Below are 18,291 nucleotides of genomic sequence, written 5' to 3'. Positions count from 1 at the left end.
CTACGAAAGCGCTAGAAGCCCATTAGTTTAATGATATCCTGTTGGCTCTTGCGTCACATATTTTAGTCACGTGTCCACTGGGATTGTGTAACGTACATTTTTTCCTTTTTGTTCTCAGAGAAAGTCTTCTGAGATGAGGTTGCAAGTCCTACGCCCTTTCTTAACTGTGCTGGTGGTGATGCCAAAAGCAGTTGAGACTGTTGGCCGTAGGCCAGTTCTGAGCAGAGGACCTTACAGTTGGTAGCTTATACTACCAATTAACCATTATATATATATATATATATAATATATATATATATATATATATATATATATGTATGTATGTAGTATGTATATATATATAAATATATATACATATGATATGAGATACATACATTATAGTATATATATATATATATATATATATATATATATATATATATATATATATATATATATATATATATATATACTCACAAAGCAAATAAAAGCAGTGAGTATCCTGTGCTCTCTTTTTCGAGCCTGGGCTAGATTAAGGACATTAAAAAAAAGTCGTATAGGGACTGAAAGAACAACTTTATGGATAAAAAAAAAAAAAAAAATACGAAAAGGGTGTTCGGAGAGATCTCATAATGGGACGAAGGATTAGGTCTTATCCCTTTCTGTTAGCCTCAAGCTGTTCGCTTATTATTCATTCTTATCTCGTTGAGGATGAGGACGAACTTATGGTGGCAAATATTAATGACTCATAGACAGAGAGGATAAAAAAAAACACACTCTCTTGCTATGAATATAGTATATATATAGGTAATTGTAATACACACACACACACACATATATATAGATAGATAAGTATATGTATATTTCTATGTGAGTATATGTGTATTTGTGAGTGTTTTTAGAATATGGATATAAAGTTCTAAGACTAGATTGTAAAATAAGAATGCTCTAACCTTCATCAAGTAAAATATTCATGATTCATTATCGTTATTTAATATTAGAATGCGAATTAAGTAAATAATAATAGTAGTATTAATCATTTCGTTTGCAATACAGCAAAGAGATTTCACTATTCAGTCTAATGTTGGTGAAAATGAATGAATTTTATCGTAATCTTGTTATTATAAGGTATCGGGAGACTTTACTTAACAAGGAGCTATACGCACTACAAAAATGCTTTATCTGTTTAAGTATTTTGATTTAGTTTGGCATCGAAAAAAGAAAACGCTGGAGAACAGTAAAAGGAAAAATTTGCTAGCGAATCTTTGCAAATTAATATGCAACACTTTATCTACGTGTGTCACTTTCCTTGTTGGAAACCTGTCAAAGGACATATTCCTTATTTAAGTATTTTAATTTAGTTTGGCACTGAGGAAAAAAGAAAACGCTGGAGATCATTGAAAAGAAAAGGTAGCCCGCCAATTTTCGCAAGTTAATCTGGAACATTTTATCTTTATGTGTCACTTTCTGTGGTGGAAGGCCATCAACTTAGGCACATATTCAACTTCAATATTCATTTCCTTACTACGAATTACTTTATTCCAGTGGTTCTTTACCCATTTCAATGTATGCACCTCCTGAATTGCTGGAACAAAAAAAAAAAAAAAAGAAAAAAAATACAAAGTTGTATCTATACTCCATTCTGTCGCAAAGTTGCCACTTTATTAGGAATTTATGCGTAGGTTCATCTATAGTCAAGAGCACTGCTGTAGCAATAAATAGATAAATAAATAAATAAATAAATAAATAAATAAATAAATAAATAAATAAATAAATAAATAAATAAAAATAAAAATAAATATATATGGTAAGAAAAGTGATGGACTCCTAAGGAGGTAGGATGCAACTCAGAACCCCACACGATAAATACCACCCAGTCGAATTGGAGGACTGTGATAGACCAAAAAAAAAAAATTATCATTATTATTATATATTATTTATTTTAATTTATTTCAATTTTATTTTTTTGCAGAAAAAAATATATGCGTATATAAAAAACATATTTTGCTTTAACTATTCACAGGCATCCTCGGGGGTAGAGCGTCCCCCTGGTCCTTTAACCATAAAAAAAAAAAAAATTACAGGCAAGATCTAGAAGAACCACCGACCCGCTACGTAACACCAAAAAAAAGGAGAAGAGAGAGAGAGAGAGAGAGAGAGAGAGAGAGAGAGAGAACAAAAAAGCAAAACATGGAGAGTCGGAGTCTGTCAGCGGGGTCATTAGGTGGGGTTAATGGTGCTCGTGACAACAGGAAAAAGGGTTTCGAACGCGGTTGTCAGACAATGTCAGGGATTCGGACATCGTTGTCACTCGACAACGGGAGATCACAGGGATTTCCCTCTCTCAGGAGCCGGATGTCGAAAGGGAAGAAGAAGAAGAAGAAGAAGAAAAAGTAGAAGAAGAAGAAGAAGAGGAGGAGGAGGAGGAAGAATAAGAGGAGCAGGAGGAGAAGAAGAGGAAGAGAAGAAAAAGAAAAAAAAGAGAAAAGAAGAAGAAAGAAAGGAAGAGCCCAGAAGGAGGAAGGAAGGAAGGAAGAGGGAGGAGAAGAAGGAGGAGGAGAAAAAGAAGAGGATGAGGAAGGGAAAAGGGGGAAGGAGGAGAGGAAGGAGGAGGGGGGAAGGAGATAAGAAGGAAGGAAGAAGAAGGAGGAAGAACGGAAGAGGAAAAGGAGAAGGGGAAGAAGGAAGGAAGAAAAGGGAAGGAAGAAGGATAAGAACAGAAGAAGAAAGAAGAAGAAGAAGGAAGGGGAGGAGGAGGAGGAAGGAAAGGAAAAAGGAAAAGAAAAGAAGAAGGGAAGGAGGAGGGAGGGAGGAGGAGGAGGGAGGGAGGAAGGAAGGGGGAGGAAGGAAAAAGAAGGAAGGGGAAGAAGGAGGAAAAGAAGAAGAAGAAGAAGAAGGAAGGGAGGAAGGAGGAAGGAGGAGGGGAGGAAGGAAGGAAGGGGGAGGAAGAAGAGGTGGAAGAGGAGGAGGAGGAGAAGAAGAAGAGGTGGAAGAGGAGGAGGAGGAGAAGGCGAGGAAGAGAAGGAGGAGAAGACGAGGAAGAGAAGGAGGAGAAGACGAGGAGGAGAAGGAGAATAAGAGGAAGAAGAGGATAAGCCATTTAAAAACTTCGGGTTCCTCTACTTTTTCTTAAAGGATACTGGGGAGCCAAGTTAATGTTTTATTAGTAATTGATTTTCTCAGTGTTGAATTTGACGATATATCACATAAGCCTGACATATCATAGAGAATACAGAATTTTGCCCAAAGGCCTAACGCTGGGACCTATGAGATCATTCAGCGCTGAAAGGGAAAATGAGAGTAAGAAAGCTTTGAAAGGCGAAACAGGAGGAAAGAGAATATGAAGGGAGGTACAGAAAAAGGAATGCAAGATGTTGCATCTAGGGGCCGAAGGGACGCTGCAAAGAACCTAAAGTAATGCATACAGTGTACCGCGTGAGTTGAACTGAAGACACTACCCCCTATAAGCGCCTGACATGGACTGGGAAATAAACAGTACTATTTGCTTATCAGCCGTGAAGTGTTGAAAAAATTGTATCTATATTTTCACGTTCGCTAAAATTCATAATAATTCATATAGAATAATGAACAATGTAAGTGAAAGAGTTCCTAGGAAGAGACGATTTTAGGAATGGCCGCTAAACCTAAAAATATCCAACCGGAATGAGAATTTTCCGAAATTATCAATTTATATTTCTTTTACTTTAACAAGCAACCTATTATTATTGCAGTTATTGAATACGTGTTGGTATTATTACACGAGTTGTAACGCAATATACATAACATTTTAACAGATATTGTTGTTGTCGTATTCATTATTATTATTATATTATTATTATTATCATCGCAACTGACATCAATGACACCACGACTTTCGATACCTTTATTGCTATCAATAGCAATTAGGAATATATTGCAATTTCTTATATGTCTTACAGATATGTTTACATATATTTAATATATATATATATATATATATACACATATATATATATACATACATATATGTGTATATATGTGATATATATATATATATATATATATATATATATATACACACACACACACACACACACACACACACACACATATATATATATATATATATATATATATATATATATATATATATATATATATATCTATACGAACTCCTTTTAAACTTACCTGTTAATTTTTTATCTTTTTAATTTCCTATCTAATTTCATTGTGACGCCAGTTTTAAAAGCCACAAATCAATCAATCTCTTTATAACCATTCACTGTAAAAGTAGCTAAAAGTAGCAAACCCACGACGGGGGCCTGAGAGCGCCTCGGAAGAGTGACAGGCCAAGTGGCTCTAGATGTAGTAGTTAATAAACGCGACGAAGGAAGCCCGGGGCTATCTGGACCGTGGATCTAGACGACCATGTTGACGGAAGCTCGTTGGGGTTCGGGAGACAGAGATATAAGGGAGAAAAGGTGAGGGAGCTAGAGAAGAGGAGGGACTACTTGTGGAAAAAGAGATATAAGGGACAGAAGGTGAGGGAGATGGCGGGAGAGATGTTCGATTTGTGGACAGGGGTGGGGACTGGTTGGGGGAAAAGAGAAGGAGGTCGAGGTTCCAAAGACAAGAGACTTAAGGGAGAGAAGGTGAGGGAGCTAGAGAGCAGGGACTATACTCTGTTTTTTTTCATCTGTCCATCCGCCTGTGGTGTTTTTGTATGGTAACACTGCATTCCGGGCTTTAAATAGTTACGCTATTTGTAAGTTTTAGGTAAATAAAAGAACATCTGGGTGTACATTTGCAACTGAAAAGTGTTTTAATAATTTACTGTATGCGAATTACACATTAATATTCGAAATAGGATATTGTTATAATCGTTGAATGTAAGCTGAATGTAACAATCTAAAGCCCGGGACGCAGTGTTACCATACGCAAACACCACAGGCGGATGGACAGATGAAAAAAAAACAGAGTATAGTTGGGGGGGGGGGGGGGGGGGAAGAGAAGGAAGTCGAAGTTTAGGAGATATGAGACAGAAGGTGCGGGAGATGGAGGAAGAGATGTTAGATTGGAGAAAGGGGGACTGGTTGGAGGAAAAGAGAAGGGGGTCGAAGTTCAAAAGACAGACATAAGGGAGGAAAGTTGAGGGGTGTGAGTGGGAGGCGGGCGGGAACTGGGTGGGGGAAAAGAGAGGGAGAAGTTAGATTTGTGGGGGATTTCGTGTGGGAGTGGTGGGGGAAAGATGGAAGGGAAGAACCTGTTACGTCCATCACCTTCCCATTCCAACATTTTTTCCCCCTCCTGTGATACAACTTTTTTTCTGTTCCATTAAAACGGTCTCAAAGTTTGCTTTTCCATATGAGTGCAATGGTTTATTAACCGCTAATGGTATTATCTGGCAGCGTTCAAAAGTTAAATGATGATCTTGGCTACAAGTCTGACGCCGTGGTCACAAGCTCTTTAGTTTATTAATTAAATGCTCTTTAACAGTAGCCTGTAAGTTATGAGATGCTCTTTAACTGTAGCCTGTAGGTTATAAGTGAAATTTTCTTTAACTGTAGCCTGTAGGTTATAAATGAAATGCTCTTTAAATGTAGTCTGTGGGTTATAAATGAAATGCTCTTTAACTGTAGTCTGTAAGTTATAAATGAAAAACTCTTTAACTGTAGTCTGTAGATTAAAAATGAAATGCTCTTTAACTGTAGTCTGTAGGTTAAAAATGAAATGCTCTTTAACTGTAGTCTGTAGGTTATAAATGAAATGCTCTTCAACTGTAGTCTGTAGGTTATAAATGAAATGCTCTTCAACTGTAGTCTGTAGGTTAAAAATGAAATGCTCTTTAACTGTAGTCTGTAGGTTATAAATGAAATGTTCTTTAAATGTAGTCTGTAGATTATAAATGAAACGTTCTTTAACTGTAGTCTGTAGGTTATAAATGAAATGCTCTGTAACTGTAGCCTATAGATTATAAATGAAACGTTCTTTAACTGTAACCTGTACGATCTCTCGTGAATTCGCTCCTTTAAGATTAGACTAGTGATTCTCTGTTACCTTTGGATCGAGTTCACATAAGTAAAAAAGGTGTAGTTTTCCTTCTCAAAATAAACTTGACAAATAGCACTAGCTTCAGACTAAGTATCCCGTTCGGCTGTGAATGTTATATATTTAATAGGATTCTCATTTTCTCAGATTCTAAAATGCAGTGAATGGAGTGACATTTTTTGTTTATTTTGTACTTTGTGTAAGGATCTGAGAAATATAGAGCTGTAATAGATGATGAAATGTCCAGGCAGACGAATAATTTATAGCGAAAACTAACTTTTTTTTTTTGTGGAGCTCAACAGAAATTCACAATAATCCTGAAGTTACTGTTATTTTCATAAATCTCAGAATGTTATTAAAAACTGAAACTGGTCGCTGCAATCTATTTTAAAAAAATATTTCTCCAGCTTAAATGATATAATGAGAAGATTAATGAGGAACCCATTAAGTATATAACATTCACAGCTGGACAAGATACTTGGCATGAAGCCAATGCTATCAGTCATTTTGTTCTAGAAGGAAAGCTACGCTTTTTAATTATTTATTTATTTATTTTTTTTTAATGCCAACTTTACTTAAGGGCAACATAGAATCAAGATTCTAATCTTTAAGAACGATATTGGGCTGACACGTTAAACTTTGGCTGCTATTCTAAAGTTCATTTAAAAAGTAATAATAATAATAATAATAATAATAATAATAAAATATAATATAATAATAATCATTCAGACACTCTCAAAACATGTAATACACTCCATAGAATGGCAATGCCATACTTCACGAGAGAGAGAGAGAGAGAGAGAGAGAGAGAGAGAGGAGAGAGAGAGAGAGAAGAGGAGTCAGGTGGTATGTATATATTCTGGTGCCGGATCTGCCCCACCGATGGGTTTATCAATGAGGAGGTTTTATGATAACGGCGTGAGGCAGCTGTGACGTCATTGGTCATGTGACACCGCTATGCCACCAACAACCCTGTGACCCGCCATTGTGGTTTTTCTACGAGCTTTGGGGACACTTTAGTGCTTGTTTGACAATACGCTGCTATGACCTCAAACGCGTTTTCGTTCTGCGAACCACAAACGTAACAACAAACTTGTTTTCCTTTAGTGCGTGTGTTTGGCAATGCGCCGCTGTGACCACAAACGTGTTTTCGTTTTTGGCATGTGTTTGACACGAAATTCAAAGCAATTTTTTATGTTCTTAGAAATTCTTTGCATACTATATTTAACTTTTGGCGTACTCGGGGAGTAAGCCTACAAACTACGTTCTAGTTGTTGTTGTTAGGTGGGGAGGTAGGAGAGGTATATGGAAGAGGCTAAAAAGGTCTGAAAAAAGTGTTTCGCGTTGAGTTTAAGATACAGAAATTTTAGGATAGGATATTTATGATTTATTTATTAGAATGAAAAAAGTAAACAATAAATATTGTGCATTTTAAATAGTACAGAAAAATGCTTTCTGATAAAATATAGCTTATTTATTTTAATTTTCGTTGGTTAAACAAGGCTATACTTGACCATAGATTTTAGCAAGTTTTAATTAATTTGGTGAATTGAATTTAGGCTCCGTTTCTGTTCTATTATTTTATGTTTCCACTTATTACTGAGAATATATGAAGGTGTTTAATTGGTGTCCTTTTCATTTGATCCTTGTTATTAGTATAAATAGAACTAAGTATGAGTGTTAATTAAGAAGACCACTTCACGTTAAATTAGGAATATAATGTTTACAATTGTGCATGTGGGGAACATCTTGCACGCGCCCCCGAGTAACCTGGAGGTCGCATCACGCCTTATTTTTCTATAAAATAAAACGTACTTCAAAATCATCTTATTTTGTTTTGAGGCTGTTAGCTTGAACCCGTAGGGAAGGTAGTGCCATCAGTGCACCTCATTCGATGCACTGTAGGCATTACTCAAAGTTCTTTGTAGTGTCCATTCGGCCCCTGGCTGCAACTCTTTCATTCCTTTTACTGTACCTCCGTTCATATTCCCTTTGGTTAATCTTTCTTTCCACCCTCTCGTAACCATTGTTTCATGGTGCAACTGCCTTGAGGTTTTCCTCCTGTTACACCTTTCAAACCGCTTCTACTCTCAATTTTCCTTTCAGCGCTGATTGACCTCATAGGTCCCAGCGCTTGGTCCTTGGCCTAAATTGCATATCCCATAAGTCTGTTGGTAAATACTCATTACTAGACTATTCAGATGCTTTCTTCTACCTCTTATGATCTAGGTTGTTACTGCGAAGTCAGTTAAATGTTTTTCATTTTTAATTCTTACGATTCCCAGTTACTCTCTTCAACCAAGTTTTCTCTCCATTCATACTCTCCTAAAATCAGTCCCATCCACTTTTCTCTGAGCTTTCCTATATTCTCTTCCATCCTCTCCTCTCCTTTTCCCGCCCCCATCTACTTTTCCCTGCTATTGTTCTTCATTTTCTTCTTCTTCTTGCAAACTAATCCCATCATCTTCAGGACCAAATCAGAACAAAGCAGATGCAGGTCACCACAGGGACCGAAGGACGGCAACGAACAATTGGCAAAGCAATTATCAAGCTACGGCTCGAGATGGGGCGGAGGGGGAGGGAGGGAGTGAGAAGGGGAGGGGAGGAGGAGTCCGAGATGCATAGTGGGCCATAGCAGCGAGAGGGAGACAACCTTCGGTAGCGATGGAGAAGAGATGAAGAAATATAAGCTGACGGATGGGAAGAACATAGGAATAAGAGAACTAAGTAAAAAAAAAACATCAAAGTATAAAGAATAATGGATGAAAGAGAATTTCCATTCAGTAAAAAAAAAAAAAAAAAAAAAAAGGATAACAAAACAAAAGAAATGAAGAGGAAGGCAATATTGTTATTAGGCCTAGCGTAGTACGACCATCATGCGCTCATATGCGGTTGATCACAAACTGTTCACTATGTATAATCATCTCTGTATAGCCATGACCTTAAGCCACGGCAAATCTAATTTAAAATTTCAATGTAAATATCGCCGGTGTTTATGTAAGGCTTCTTGTGCTTTCAATATGAGTTGGCAATGTCTCCTTTGCCAAGACAATGATGGAAGATGGTTGACCATATGGTATCGTCACCATGAAGAGATTTTTTCCTTTTTTTCATCACACTTTAGATTGGCAGCACCAGCGCTGCTGTTATCTTAATTATGGCATAGTACATTGCATAAAAGAATAAACGAACTCTAATGAATTTACAGACTAAAATGAATGAGAACTGAAGACTTAAACGTAAATTGTAAGAGGGAGATTTTGAAAGCATCACGAACAGAAACAAGCTAAGAAGAGAGAGAGAGAGAGAGAGAGAGAGAGAGAGAGAGAGAGAGAGAGAGAACTGAAGACTTTAAACGTAAATTGTAAGAGAGATTTTGAAAGCACCACCAACAGGAACAGGCTAAGAAGCAGAGAGAGAGAGAGAGAGAGAGAGAGAGAGAGAGAGAGAGAGAGAGAGAGAGATTAGTATCGATCCCACCCTTTAATACTCAATAAAAAGCCAAGACAAGACTCATTATCAGACGAAACAATGTTCTCTGTGTTGTTTCGAACTCGACGCTTTGAGCCTGATGCCTTCGTGCAGTGGCTATCATAAACATCTAAATTGAAATACCACATACGCAAGCTATGTTGGATGGTACTATTTCAAATGATTATTAACCACTAGTATAATAACAGGTATGCAGTCGTATTTTTGGAAAGTTTTTCCCTGTTGATAATCCTTGATTAATGATAATATTTTTTCACAAGTTTAAGATGACGTCAGTACTAGGCCTAATCGCGTTCTGTAGGTTGCGCGCGCAACCATAGAACTATATAAATTCTCTCTCTCTCTCTCTCTCTCTTTTCAGGGACAGCCTATAGTCTCTCTGTTATGAAAATTATCTGCCTTGTCTGGACCCATTACAAAAAGAGATCATAAATCTTTATGGCCTACAACCTCATTTAACTTCTGTATGAGAGGGAAATTTGTTGTCATTAAGATGGGAAGTACACTGACAGTTTTATAAATCTCTCTCTCTCTCTCTCTCTCTCTCTCTCCTACGCCTTTCATTCCTCATAGCACCTGATAAATAAATAATTGAATAAATATATAAACATTTTTGGCACCAATTACTACTTGTTAAATAATCATGTTCATCATATTCTAGAAACTCGTGAGAGTCTTATGGACTTTGTTTTATATTTTCAGATTCGTGGCAGAAATGATTCATCTAAATTAGTGGACTCTTAGACTCGAAAGACGAGTGTTCCTAGGCCGAATATTCTTCCACATAATAATACGGATAAGATACAAAGAGGAATTCTTGGAGACAAGTCCTTATCTCTTAATTGAGAGGACTGGAACACTTACCAAGAATCCTTCTAAAAAAATTCATATATAACGGATTGTAAAGACAAATATACGATTTTTCTTTATTTGTTATTTTTTATTTATTTTTTTGGAATCGAAAAGCAGACATCTATATATTTTTTTTTACTATTACAGACTGAGAAAAGAAACCTGAACAATCAGCATTTATGGGATTTCCGGGTTGCTATTTAACGTAGAATAAACAAACTAATTTTACAACAAGAACTTAATTTTTTTCAAAAGGTGACAGTAAGTCCTCGTTGGACGAGTCGGTTACGTGCCCGACTACCGATCTCAGGGTTCGGGTTCGATTCCCCGGGGGGGTCTGCCAACGCGAAATATCAGCTGCGGAATTTTGCCGTCAGTTCCGAAAATAATACCCTTCAATTAGTTAACGCTATAAAAGCAACATAATTTGGAATTGTGACATAATCTTCGTAAGTCCGACACGAGATTTTCTTTAACATAATTGTTTTAAATGACTGGATAATGAGAAATAATAAATGTTATGGAGGGGAAAAAAAACTCAACCATGGTAATTGAAAATGACTGAAAGCATAAAGGTTGTTTTAGAAAATTCATAAAATTAATATCTGTAACATAATAATAATAATAATAATAAAAAAAAATAATAATATAATAATAATAATAATAATAATAATAATAAGAATAAGATTAATTATAAATTAATTATTATTATTATTATTATTATTATTATTATTATTTTATTATTATTATTATCAACGACCCCTAAATACTTCACTCTCCAGCTCCTACAGCAACAGAGGCGAGGTTAAAGGATAAGCATCCCAAAGACTCACCACTCTCAGGTCCTCCAGGTTCTCCGTCATGTTCCTTGGAGCGGCGGGCAGGTCGAAGGACCCGAGGAACTTGCAGTCGACGTAGACGCCCGCCTGAGACGCCCTCTGGTTGATCTGCAGCAGGAGGGACCTCACTTTGGAGTGGGGTTTGATGGTGGGCGCCGCCACAGATTTCACGGACGTGTCTCCGTGGAGGGTCACGTCGATGTTTACTGGAAAACGAAGGAAAATTTAATTAGTTCTTTGTTCACTGTGAACTGGAAAACGAAGAGAATTTTAATTAGTTCTTAGTTCATTGTTTAGTGGAAAAGTAAAGAAAACTAAATTAGTTCTTGGTTCAAAGTTTACTGAAAAATTAAATCGAGTCTTTGGTTCAATCTTTACTGGAAATGAAGGATAGCTAAATTTATACTGGAAAATGAAGGAAAATTAATTTAGTTATTAGTTCAATGATTACTGGAAAATGAAAGAAAATTAAATTAGTTCTTGGTTCAACGATTAATGGAAAAAGAATTAAAATTAAATTATTTCTAATTTAATGTTTACTGGGAATAAAAGAAAGCTAAATTTATACTGGAATATGAAGGGAAATAAAATTAATTCTTGGTTCAATGATTACTGAAAAATGAATGGGACGAATTAGTTCTTGGTTCAATGTTTACAGGATAACGAAGGAAAATTAGTTTAATTATTGTTCAATGTTTGACTGGAAATGAAGGAACGCTGAATTTTTACATGAAAATGTAGGAAAATTATATCAATTCTTGGTTCAATGTTTACTGGAAAATGAAAAAAATTTAATTAGGTCTTAGTTCAATTTTTACTGCAAATTGAAGAGAATTTAAATTAGTTATTAGTTCAATGTTTACTGGAAAAAGAAGAAAAATGACATTAGCTCTTTGATCAATATTTACTGGAAAATGAGGAAAAATGACATTAGCTCTTTGGTCAATATTTACTGGAAAATGAAGGAAAATTACATTATTGTTTCAATATTTACTGGTAAATGAACGAAAATTAAACTAATTCTTGGTTCAATATTTACTGGAAAAGAAAGAGAATTTAAATCAGTTCTTGGTTGGAATTCTATGTTAAAAAGAAGCAAAATACAGAGAAGAAAACTCGAGAAAACAAAAGAATGTCGGTGACACTTTCGGGTATAAAATCCTTATAAAAAAGAACAAATAGCAAAATACCTGCCCAGCTCTTCTAAAATGCATTTATTTGTTTGTCATTACGTATGAAAAAGAGGCCGATGAAATACTTGCTTGCTTAGTTCCTTTCGATATGGGTGTGAGAAGGACAAGAGTCTAATTCGAGCCAAATGTGGAATCTTTCCTAGGTATAATGAAAGTAAACCCTAGACTACCAACATTTCCTGGGGTCGTACTCTTCATGATGTTTACAGTCTTTTGTTTATATTTTTATGGTCATCCCCAACGAGATTGTACTAAACAAGCCGCAAAGGTGGATACATACCGGGTTAAGCCCTTGCGGGGTGGGGGGTCACTATATAAGAAAGATCCCAAATGTGAAACCAAATGAATCAGTTCAAAAAGAGAGAAGAAGCGTAACATTGCTCATCTTCACACCCACAAAAATGCACACTATCACACGCGGGGTAAATGGGCACACGAGAGAGAGAGAGAGAGAGAGAGAGAGAGAGAGAGAGAGAGAGTCAACCCCAGTTTTTATCCAGCAGTGACCCGGAACAAGGGATCAGGAATGCGATGTCCAGCTTTGACGTCTTCGTGACGACGAGGAGAAGAAGAAAGATAAACAAGAGATGGACACGCACTAAACTGCACAGCGCCAGAGTTCAAAAGAGTCCGTGATGGATGTAGTTTGAAGTGTAAACAATAGCTTGTCTCTCTGCTATAGACTTTGACAGTCTCTAAATAGGTCATAAGACGAAATATTCAAAGGCTCATCAAAAGCTAATGGTGATATTGCCAAAGAAGTTGGAAAATTACCGTCTTGTATGAATCGATTTAAATGTTAATGTTGATACGCCAGCCATGAATTATTGAAGAGTTTAGATAAACGAAAGGACAATAAATTGAAAATTAATAAATATTTCTTATTAATATTATTATCACTGTTACTATGTCTAATCGTAGCCTGGTAATAACTTTTTACTACCTGTTTTTAACTTCTCTCTACTATATATTTTCCTTGACTCTTTTCTCTCTCTCTCTCTCTCTCTCTCTCTCTCTCTCTCCTCTCTCTCTCTCTCCTCTCTCTCTCTCTCTCAGGGATAATGGATTCTGCAATGTAGCGTTTGAATGATGATATCCAACGCCCACCCACATATACTTCCTTGGCAACTTAAGCTAATTGGACACAGCTTCTAACGCTGCGTAACTACATTCCACAATTTTTTTTTACACATTCCACAAAAAGTTGATTTTACATTACACAAATTTTTTTTTACATTACACAAAAAGGTTTCTTTTACATTACACAAAAACTTTTTTTTTTACATTACACAAAAAGATTTTTCACATTACACAAAGTTTTTTTTTTCACATTCCACAAAAGTATTTATTTATTTATTAATTTTTTACTTTTTATGAGACTAAAATTTTTTTATTTCATTAAAACCAAGACACTTTTTTTAAACACTCATACACAACTTTCATATTTTAAAAAAATCCATCAGATTTGCAAGAGCCTCCTTTCTATTCAGTTCTAAATTTTTTAGGAGATTCATGTGTAGTATTTTCTGTATTTTATGAGATTCACTAATCTGGTTTTCATTTTATGTCTACTATGTTATTTACTGAAAGTTTTTAATTTATTTCCTTCAGATTTACAAAACATTTTTAATTAGATATTTCACTCTGAAAATTCCTATGTGATTCATTAAAACTAATTAAACTTTACAACAGTCGCAAAAATTTTTTGACATTAGATTTTAAAAATATTTTCTAGATTCGCAAAACGATTTTCATTCTCTTAAAAGATTCACAAACGATTAAAGCATTCTTTTCCTAAATTACTAAGGTAATTGTTATCAGATTTATTACATGTCAATAAATCAAGTACTTGTCTTCGAGATCCATAGAAAAGTTAATCAGCTGTCTGATATTATGCCATATTGCTTTAAAATTTGTATTAATTTATTGGATCATTCCCAGATGTGATCCCCAAGGTTTTTAACCCGATATGTATCTTCCGGCATGTTTATTACAAGGCCGTTGGGGATGACCGTAAAAACATGACCAACACACTAAATATCATTAAGATAAAGACCCCAAGGAATATTAGTCCCAGATAACGAACCCCAAAAACCCTTGGAGGTCACTATCTAGGCCCTAGGGTCACTATCTAGGAGAGGTCCCATTTCTTTTAGCTATCTATCTATTGATGTACGTTTACCATTTACTTTCAGCTAATCAATTATAATTTTCTTGCTAAATGTCGAACACGACTTTCAAGTAGTCAAGTGGAAATCGTTTTATATTCAATCATTTTTGAGAGTTTTGAAGATGATTACACCTAGTTTTGTCCAGTACATCTTGTCAGATGATTGTTCCAAAATTATTAAGGCAGCTACAAATTTTGTTTACAGTTTTCATCGACAAATTTTGTCACAGGTCAGCTACAGATTTTGTTAACACCCTCCATCAACAATTTTTGTCACAGGTCAGGAGGTCACCATGAGGGTGACCAAGCATCCTCCCTTTTCTTCTTCATATTAATTGGAATATAAAATTTTCTGCCAAAGGCCAAACGATGGGACCTATGAAGTCACTCAGCGCTGAAAATTGAGAATATACAGGGCTTAAAGGTGTAACAGTGGAAAACACCTGTTACACTAGGAAACAATTGTTAGGAGATGGATGGAAAGTCATATGGAAAAAAGCTAATACGAACGGAGGTAGTGTAAAAGGAATGAAAGATGTTGCAGCTAGAGAACATCAAGTAATGCCTACAGTGCACCGTGTGAGATGAAACGATGGCACTGACCCCCAAAAGGGATTCTTCACATAAAAGATCTTCTTGTGATACACACGTTATTCGAACGAGCGTAAATTGCATGAAAGTAGGGTACTTTTAACAAAAGGGCTAAGTAGCCGGCCACCACTCACATGCCCCATCAAAAGGGCCCACAATGACCACACACAAAAGAACCGACACATTTGATATCAACCGAAGTCTTCGAAAATGTTGTTGTGTCCGCGTCACATGTTCGGGACGACGAATTAACTAAAAAAATGGAACAGAGTCTGAACTGAGAATCGTAAGAATGTTCTATTTACAGAGGTTATCAACCTGGGGGCTTCAACAATTTCCAGGGTAGGCGTGAGCCCCAAGGGAAAATGCAAAATTCTCTAATTATACTCGCTATTCTCTTAACAAGGATGAGGAACTAATAACGTTAGTCTCCTTCTCTTTCTCTCTCTCTCTCTCTCTCTTTATTTTCATTTTCCTTTAAATAAAGTAGGGCATTTTACTCATATATGCCAAGGGGGCGGGGGGCGGGGTAATAAAACAAAAAGGTTAAGAACCAATGCATTAGAATGAAAAACATTTAACTGATTTCGCAAGAACCACCAGGATCATTAGAGGTCGAAGAAAGCTTCTGAATAGTCTAGTAATGAGTATTTACCAACAGACTTATGGGATATGCACTTTAGGCCAAAGACCAAGCGCTGGGACCTATGAGGTCAATCAGCGCTGAAAGGAAAATTGAGAGTAAAAGAGGTTTGCAAGGCGTAACAGGAGGAAAACCTCAAAGCAGTTGCACCATGAAACAATGGTTACGAGAGGGTGGAAAGAAAGATTAAAGAAAGGGAATATGAACGGAGGTACAGTAAAATGAATGAAAGGGTTTGCAGCAAGGGGATGAAGGGACGCCGCAAAGAACCTTAAGTAATGCCTACAGTGCATCGCATGAGGTGCACTGATGGCACTACCCCGCCTACATGTTTAAGCTAACAGCCTCAAAACAAAATAAGCTGCTTTCAAAGTACGATTTATTTTATAGAAAAGAAGGCGTGATGCGATCTCCAGCTTACTCGGGGCGCGTGCAAGATTTTCCCCACATGCATAAGTTGTGAACATTATATTCCTAACTTAACGTGAAGTGGTCTTCGTAATTAACACTCATACTTAGTTCTATTTATACTAATAACAAGGATCAAATAAAAAGGAAACAAAATAAACACCTTCATATATTCTCAGTCAAAAGTGGAAACACAAACTAATCGAACAGAAACGGAGCCTAAATTCAATACACAAAACAAATTAAAGCGTGCTTAAATCTACGGTGTCAAATTTAATAAATACTGTATATTTTATCTGAAATAATTTTTCTGTGCTGTTTAACATGCACATTTATTTACTTTTTTTACATTTTCGTTCTAATAAATAAATCATAAATATCCTATCCTAAAATTTCTGTATATTTAACTCAACGCGAAACACCTTTTTCAGAACTTTTTAGGCTCTTCCATAGACCTTTCCTACTCCCCCCCCCTCCAAACAAGAACAACATCAACAAAGTAATTTATGGATTTACTCCCCGAGTAAGCGAAAAGGTCAAATTACTCTCTTCCAAGCATAAACTTATTACATCACGGAAACGCTTTGTATATCTAAGGCAACCGAGCGCTGTTAATCAATATTTACGTATTAAAATTGAATAACCAATCCCGTTGAATACAGCAAGTGTAAAAAAGATACTAAAGACCCGAGCGCCGTTTGAAACTCCGTGCCTGCATGCAAGCACCAGCATCCCTGTGATATATAAAGCGATTTCCACGCAATGAACGGCTCCATAACATGTCAGACCTCCCGCGTGAGGCAGCACATCAAGCCAAGAAAACGCTCGAATAAAATGAATAGAGCGCAAAGGTTAACTTTGACAGATACATATGAAAATATGCTTATTACGTGAGTCATTCTTGCCTTGTCTAGCTTGCTTCCTTCTTCTTCTTCCTCCTCCACCTCCTCCTCCTCTCCCACGAGGACCTTGAGTTAATTCATTGTCACGAAAGGTTGCAAGTGTATCTTTTCGACTTCCGTATACTGCATTTGTTTTCGACCTCTGCGTGTAGCACTTTTTAAACGGTGGAAATCTTGTCGACTTAATCCAGGTAAATTTAAATTCAAACGTGCAAAAATAGAAACGAGGGGCCCTTTGCATGAAGATCACGAATATATAAATGATAGAAAGTAACCTTAAAAAAAAAAAAAAAAAAGACACATGGAGGTTAAAAAGCTATTCCCTTTTAAATCAAAATAGAAACGCGAAAGCCTTTGATTCATAACGGATTATAGACGATGGAACGAAAAGGTAGTCCCTTCCTATTATATTTATATGCATTTTAAAAAAGGCCTTATTTTATCCACGAGAGTTCATCTATACTTTTACATATGAAAAAACAAATATACTATAATTATATAGGTGTACACAGGAAAAAAGTTAAATTACTTAGGTTCATCTATACTTTTATATAATATGAAACAACAATTATACGATACTTATATAGGTGTACACAGGAAAAAACTAATTTACTTAAGTACACCTATACTTTTACATATGAAACAACAAATATACGATACTTATATAGGTGTACACAGAAAAAAAGTAAATTACTTAGGTTCATCTATACTTTTACATATGAAACAACAAATATACGATACTTATATAGGTGTACAGAGGGAAAAAACTAAACTACTTAGATTCATATATACTTTTACATATGAAACAACAGATATACGATACTTATATAGATGTACTCAGGGGAAAAAAAGGTGTATTACTTAACGACATGGTTACGGAATTGGACGTAAAGAGGACCGGACAAACAAATGCCTGCTCACTTTCCCAGTTCAGTACAGCACTCTCTCTCCATTACTAACAAACTTACAAACCAACTTACAAAGTGGTGGTCTTTAATAAAAGTCAAAGTAATGTCTAAAAAGAATTAGAAAAAAAGGACGCTTTGTAAAGGAATCGAGGCTACCACGAATTAAGATAAAATATGCTTTATATTTAGGTATAAAAAAAAACTATAACTAAATAATAGTGACTAGCCATTCATTAATATCGAAATACCGCTAGGGGCAAAGGCGAATAAATCTCACACATAGGCAG

General features: G+C 35.9%; 1 protein-coding gene across 4 annotated transcripts in view; it reads right to left on the bottom strand.

Annotated features, from left to right (window-relative positions):
- Positions 1–18,291, bottom strand: part of LOC135198766 (cartilage oligomeric matrix protein-like) — a 109,337-nt gene that overhangs the window by 48,243 nt on the left and 42,803 nt on the right. For all 4 annotated transcript variants that reach the window (XM_064226676.1, XM_064226677.1, XM_064226678.1 and 1 more), the window contains exon 3: positions 11,184–11,395. In XM_064226676.1, the coding sequence (XP_064082746.1) occupies positions 11,184–11,395 (212 nt within the window). The remainder of the gene's footprint in view (positions 1–11,183; positions 11,396–18,291) is intronic.

Source organism: Macrobrachium nipponense, chromosome 22 (assembly GCF_015104395.2).
Source record: "Macrobrachium nipponense isolate FS-2020 chromosome 22, ASM1510439v2, whole genome shotgun sequence".
Lineage (NCBI taxonomy): Eukaryota > Metazoa > Arthropoda > Malacostraca > Decapoda > Palaemonidae > Macrobrachium > Macrobrachium nipponense.
The sequence above is the reverse complement of the archived record's forward strand: the minus strand, read 5'-3'. Positions and strand labels throughout refer to the sequence as shown.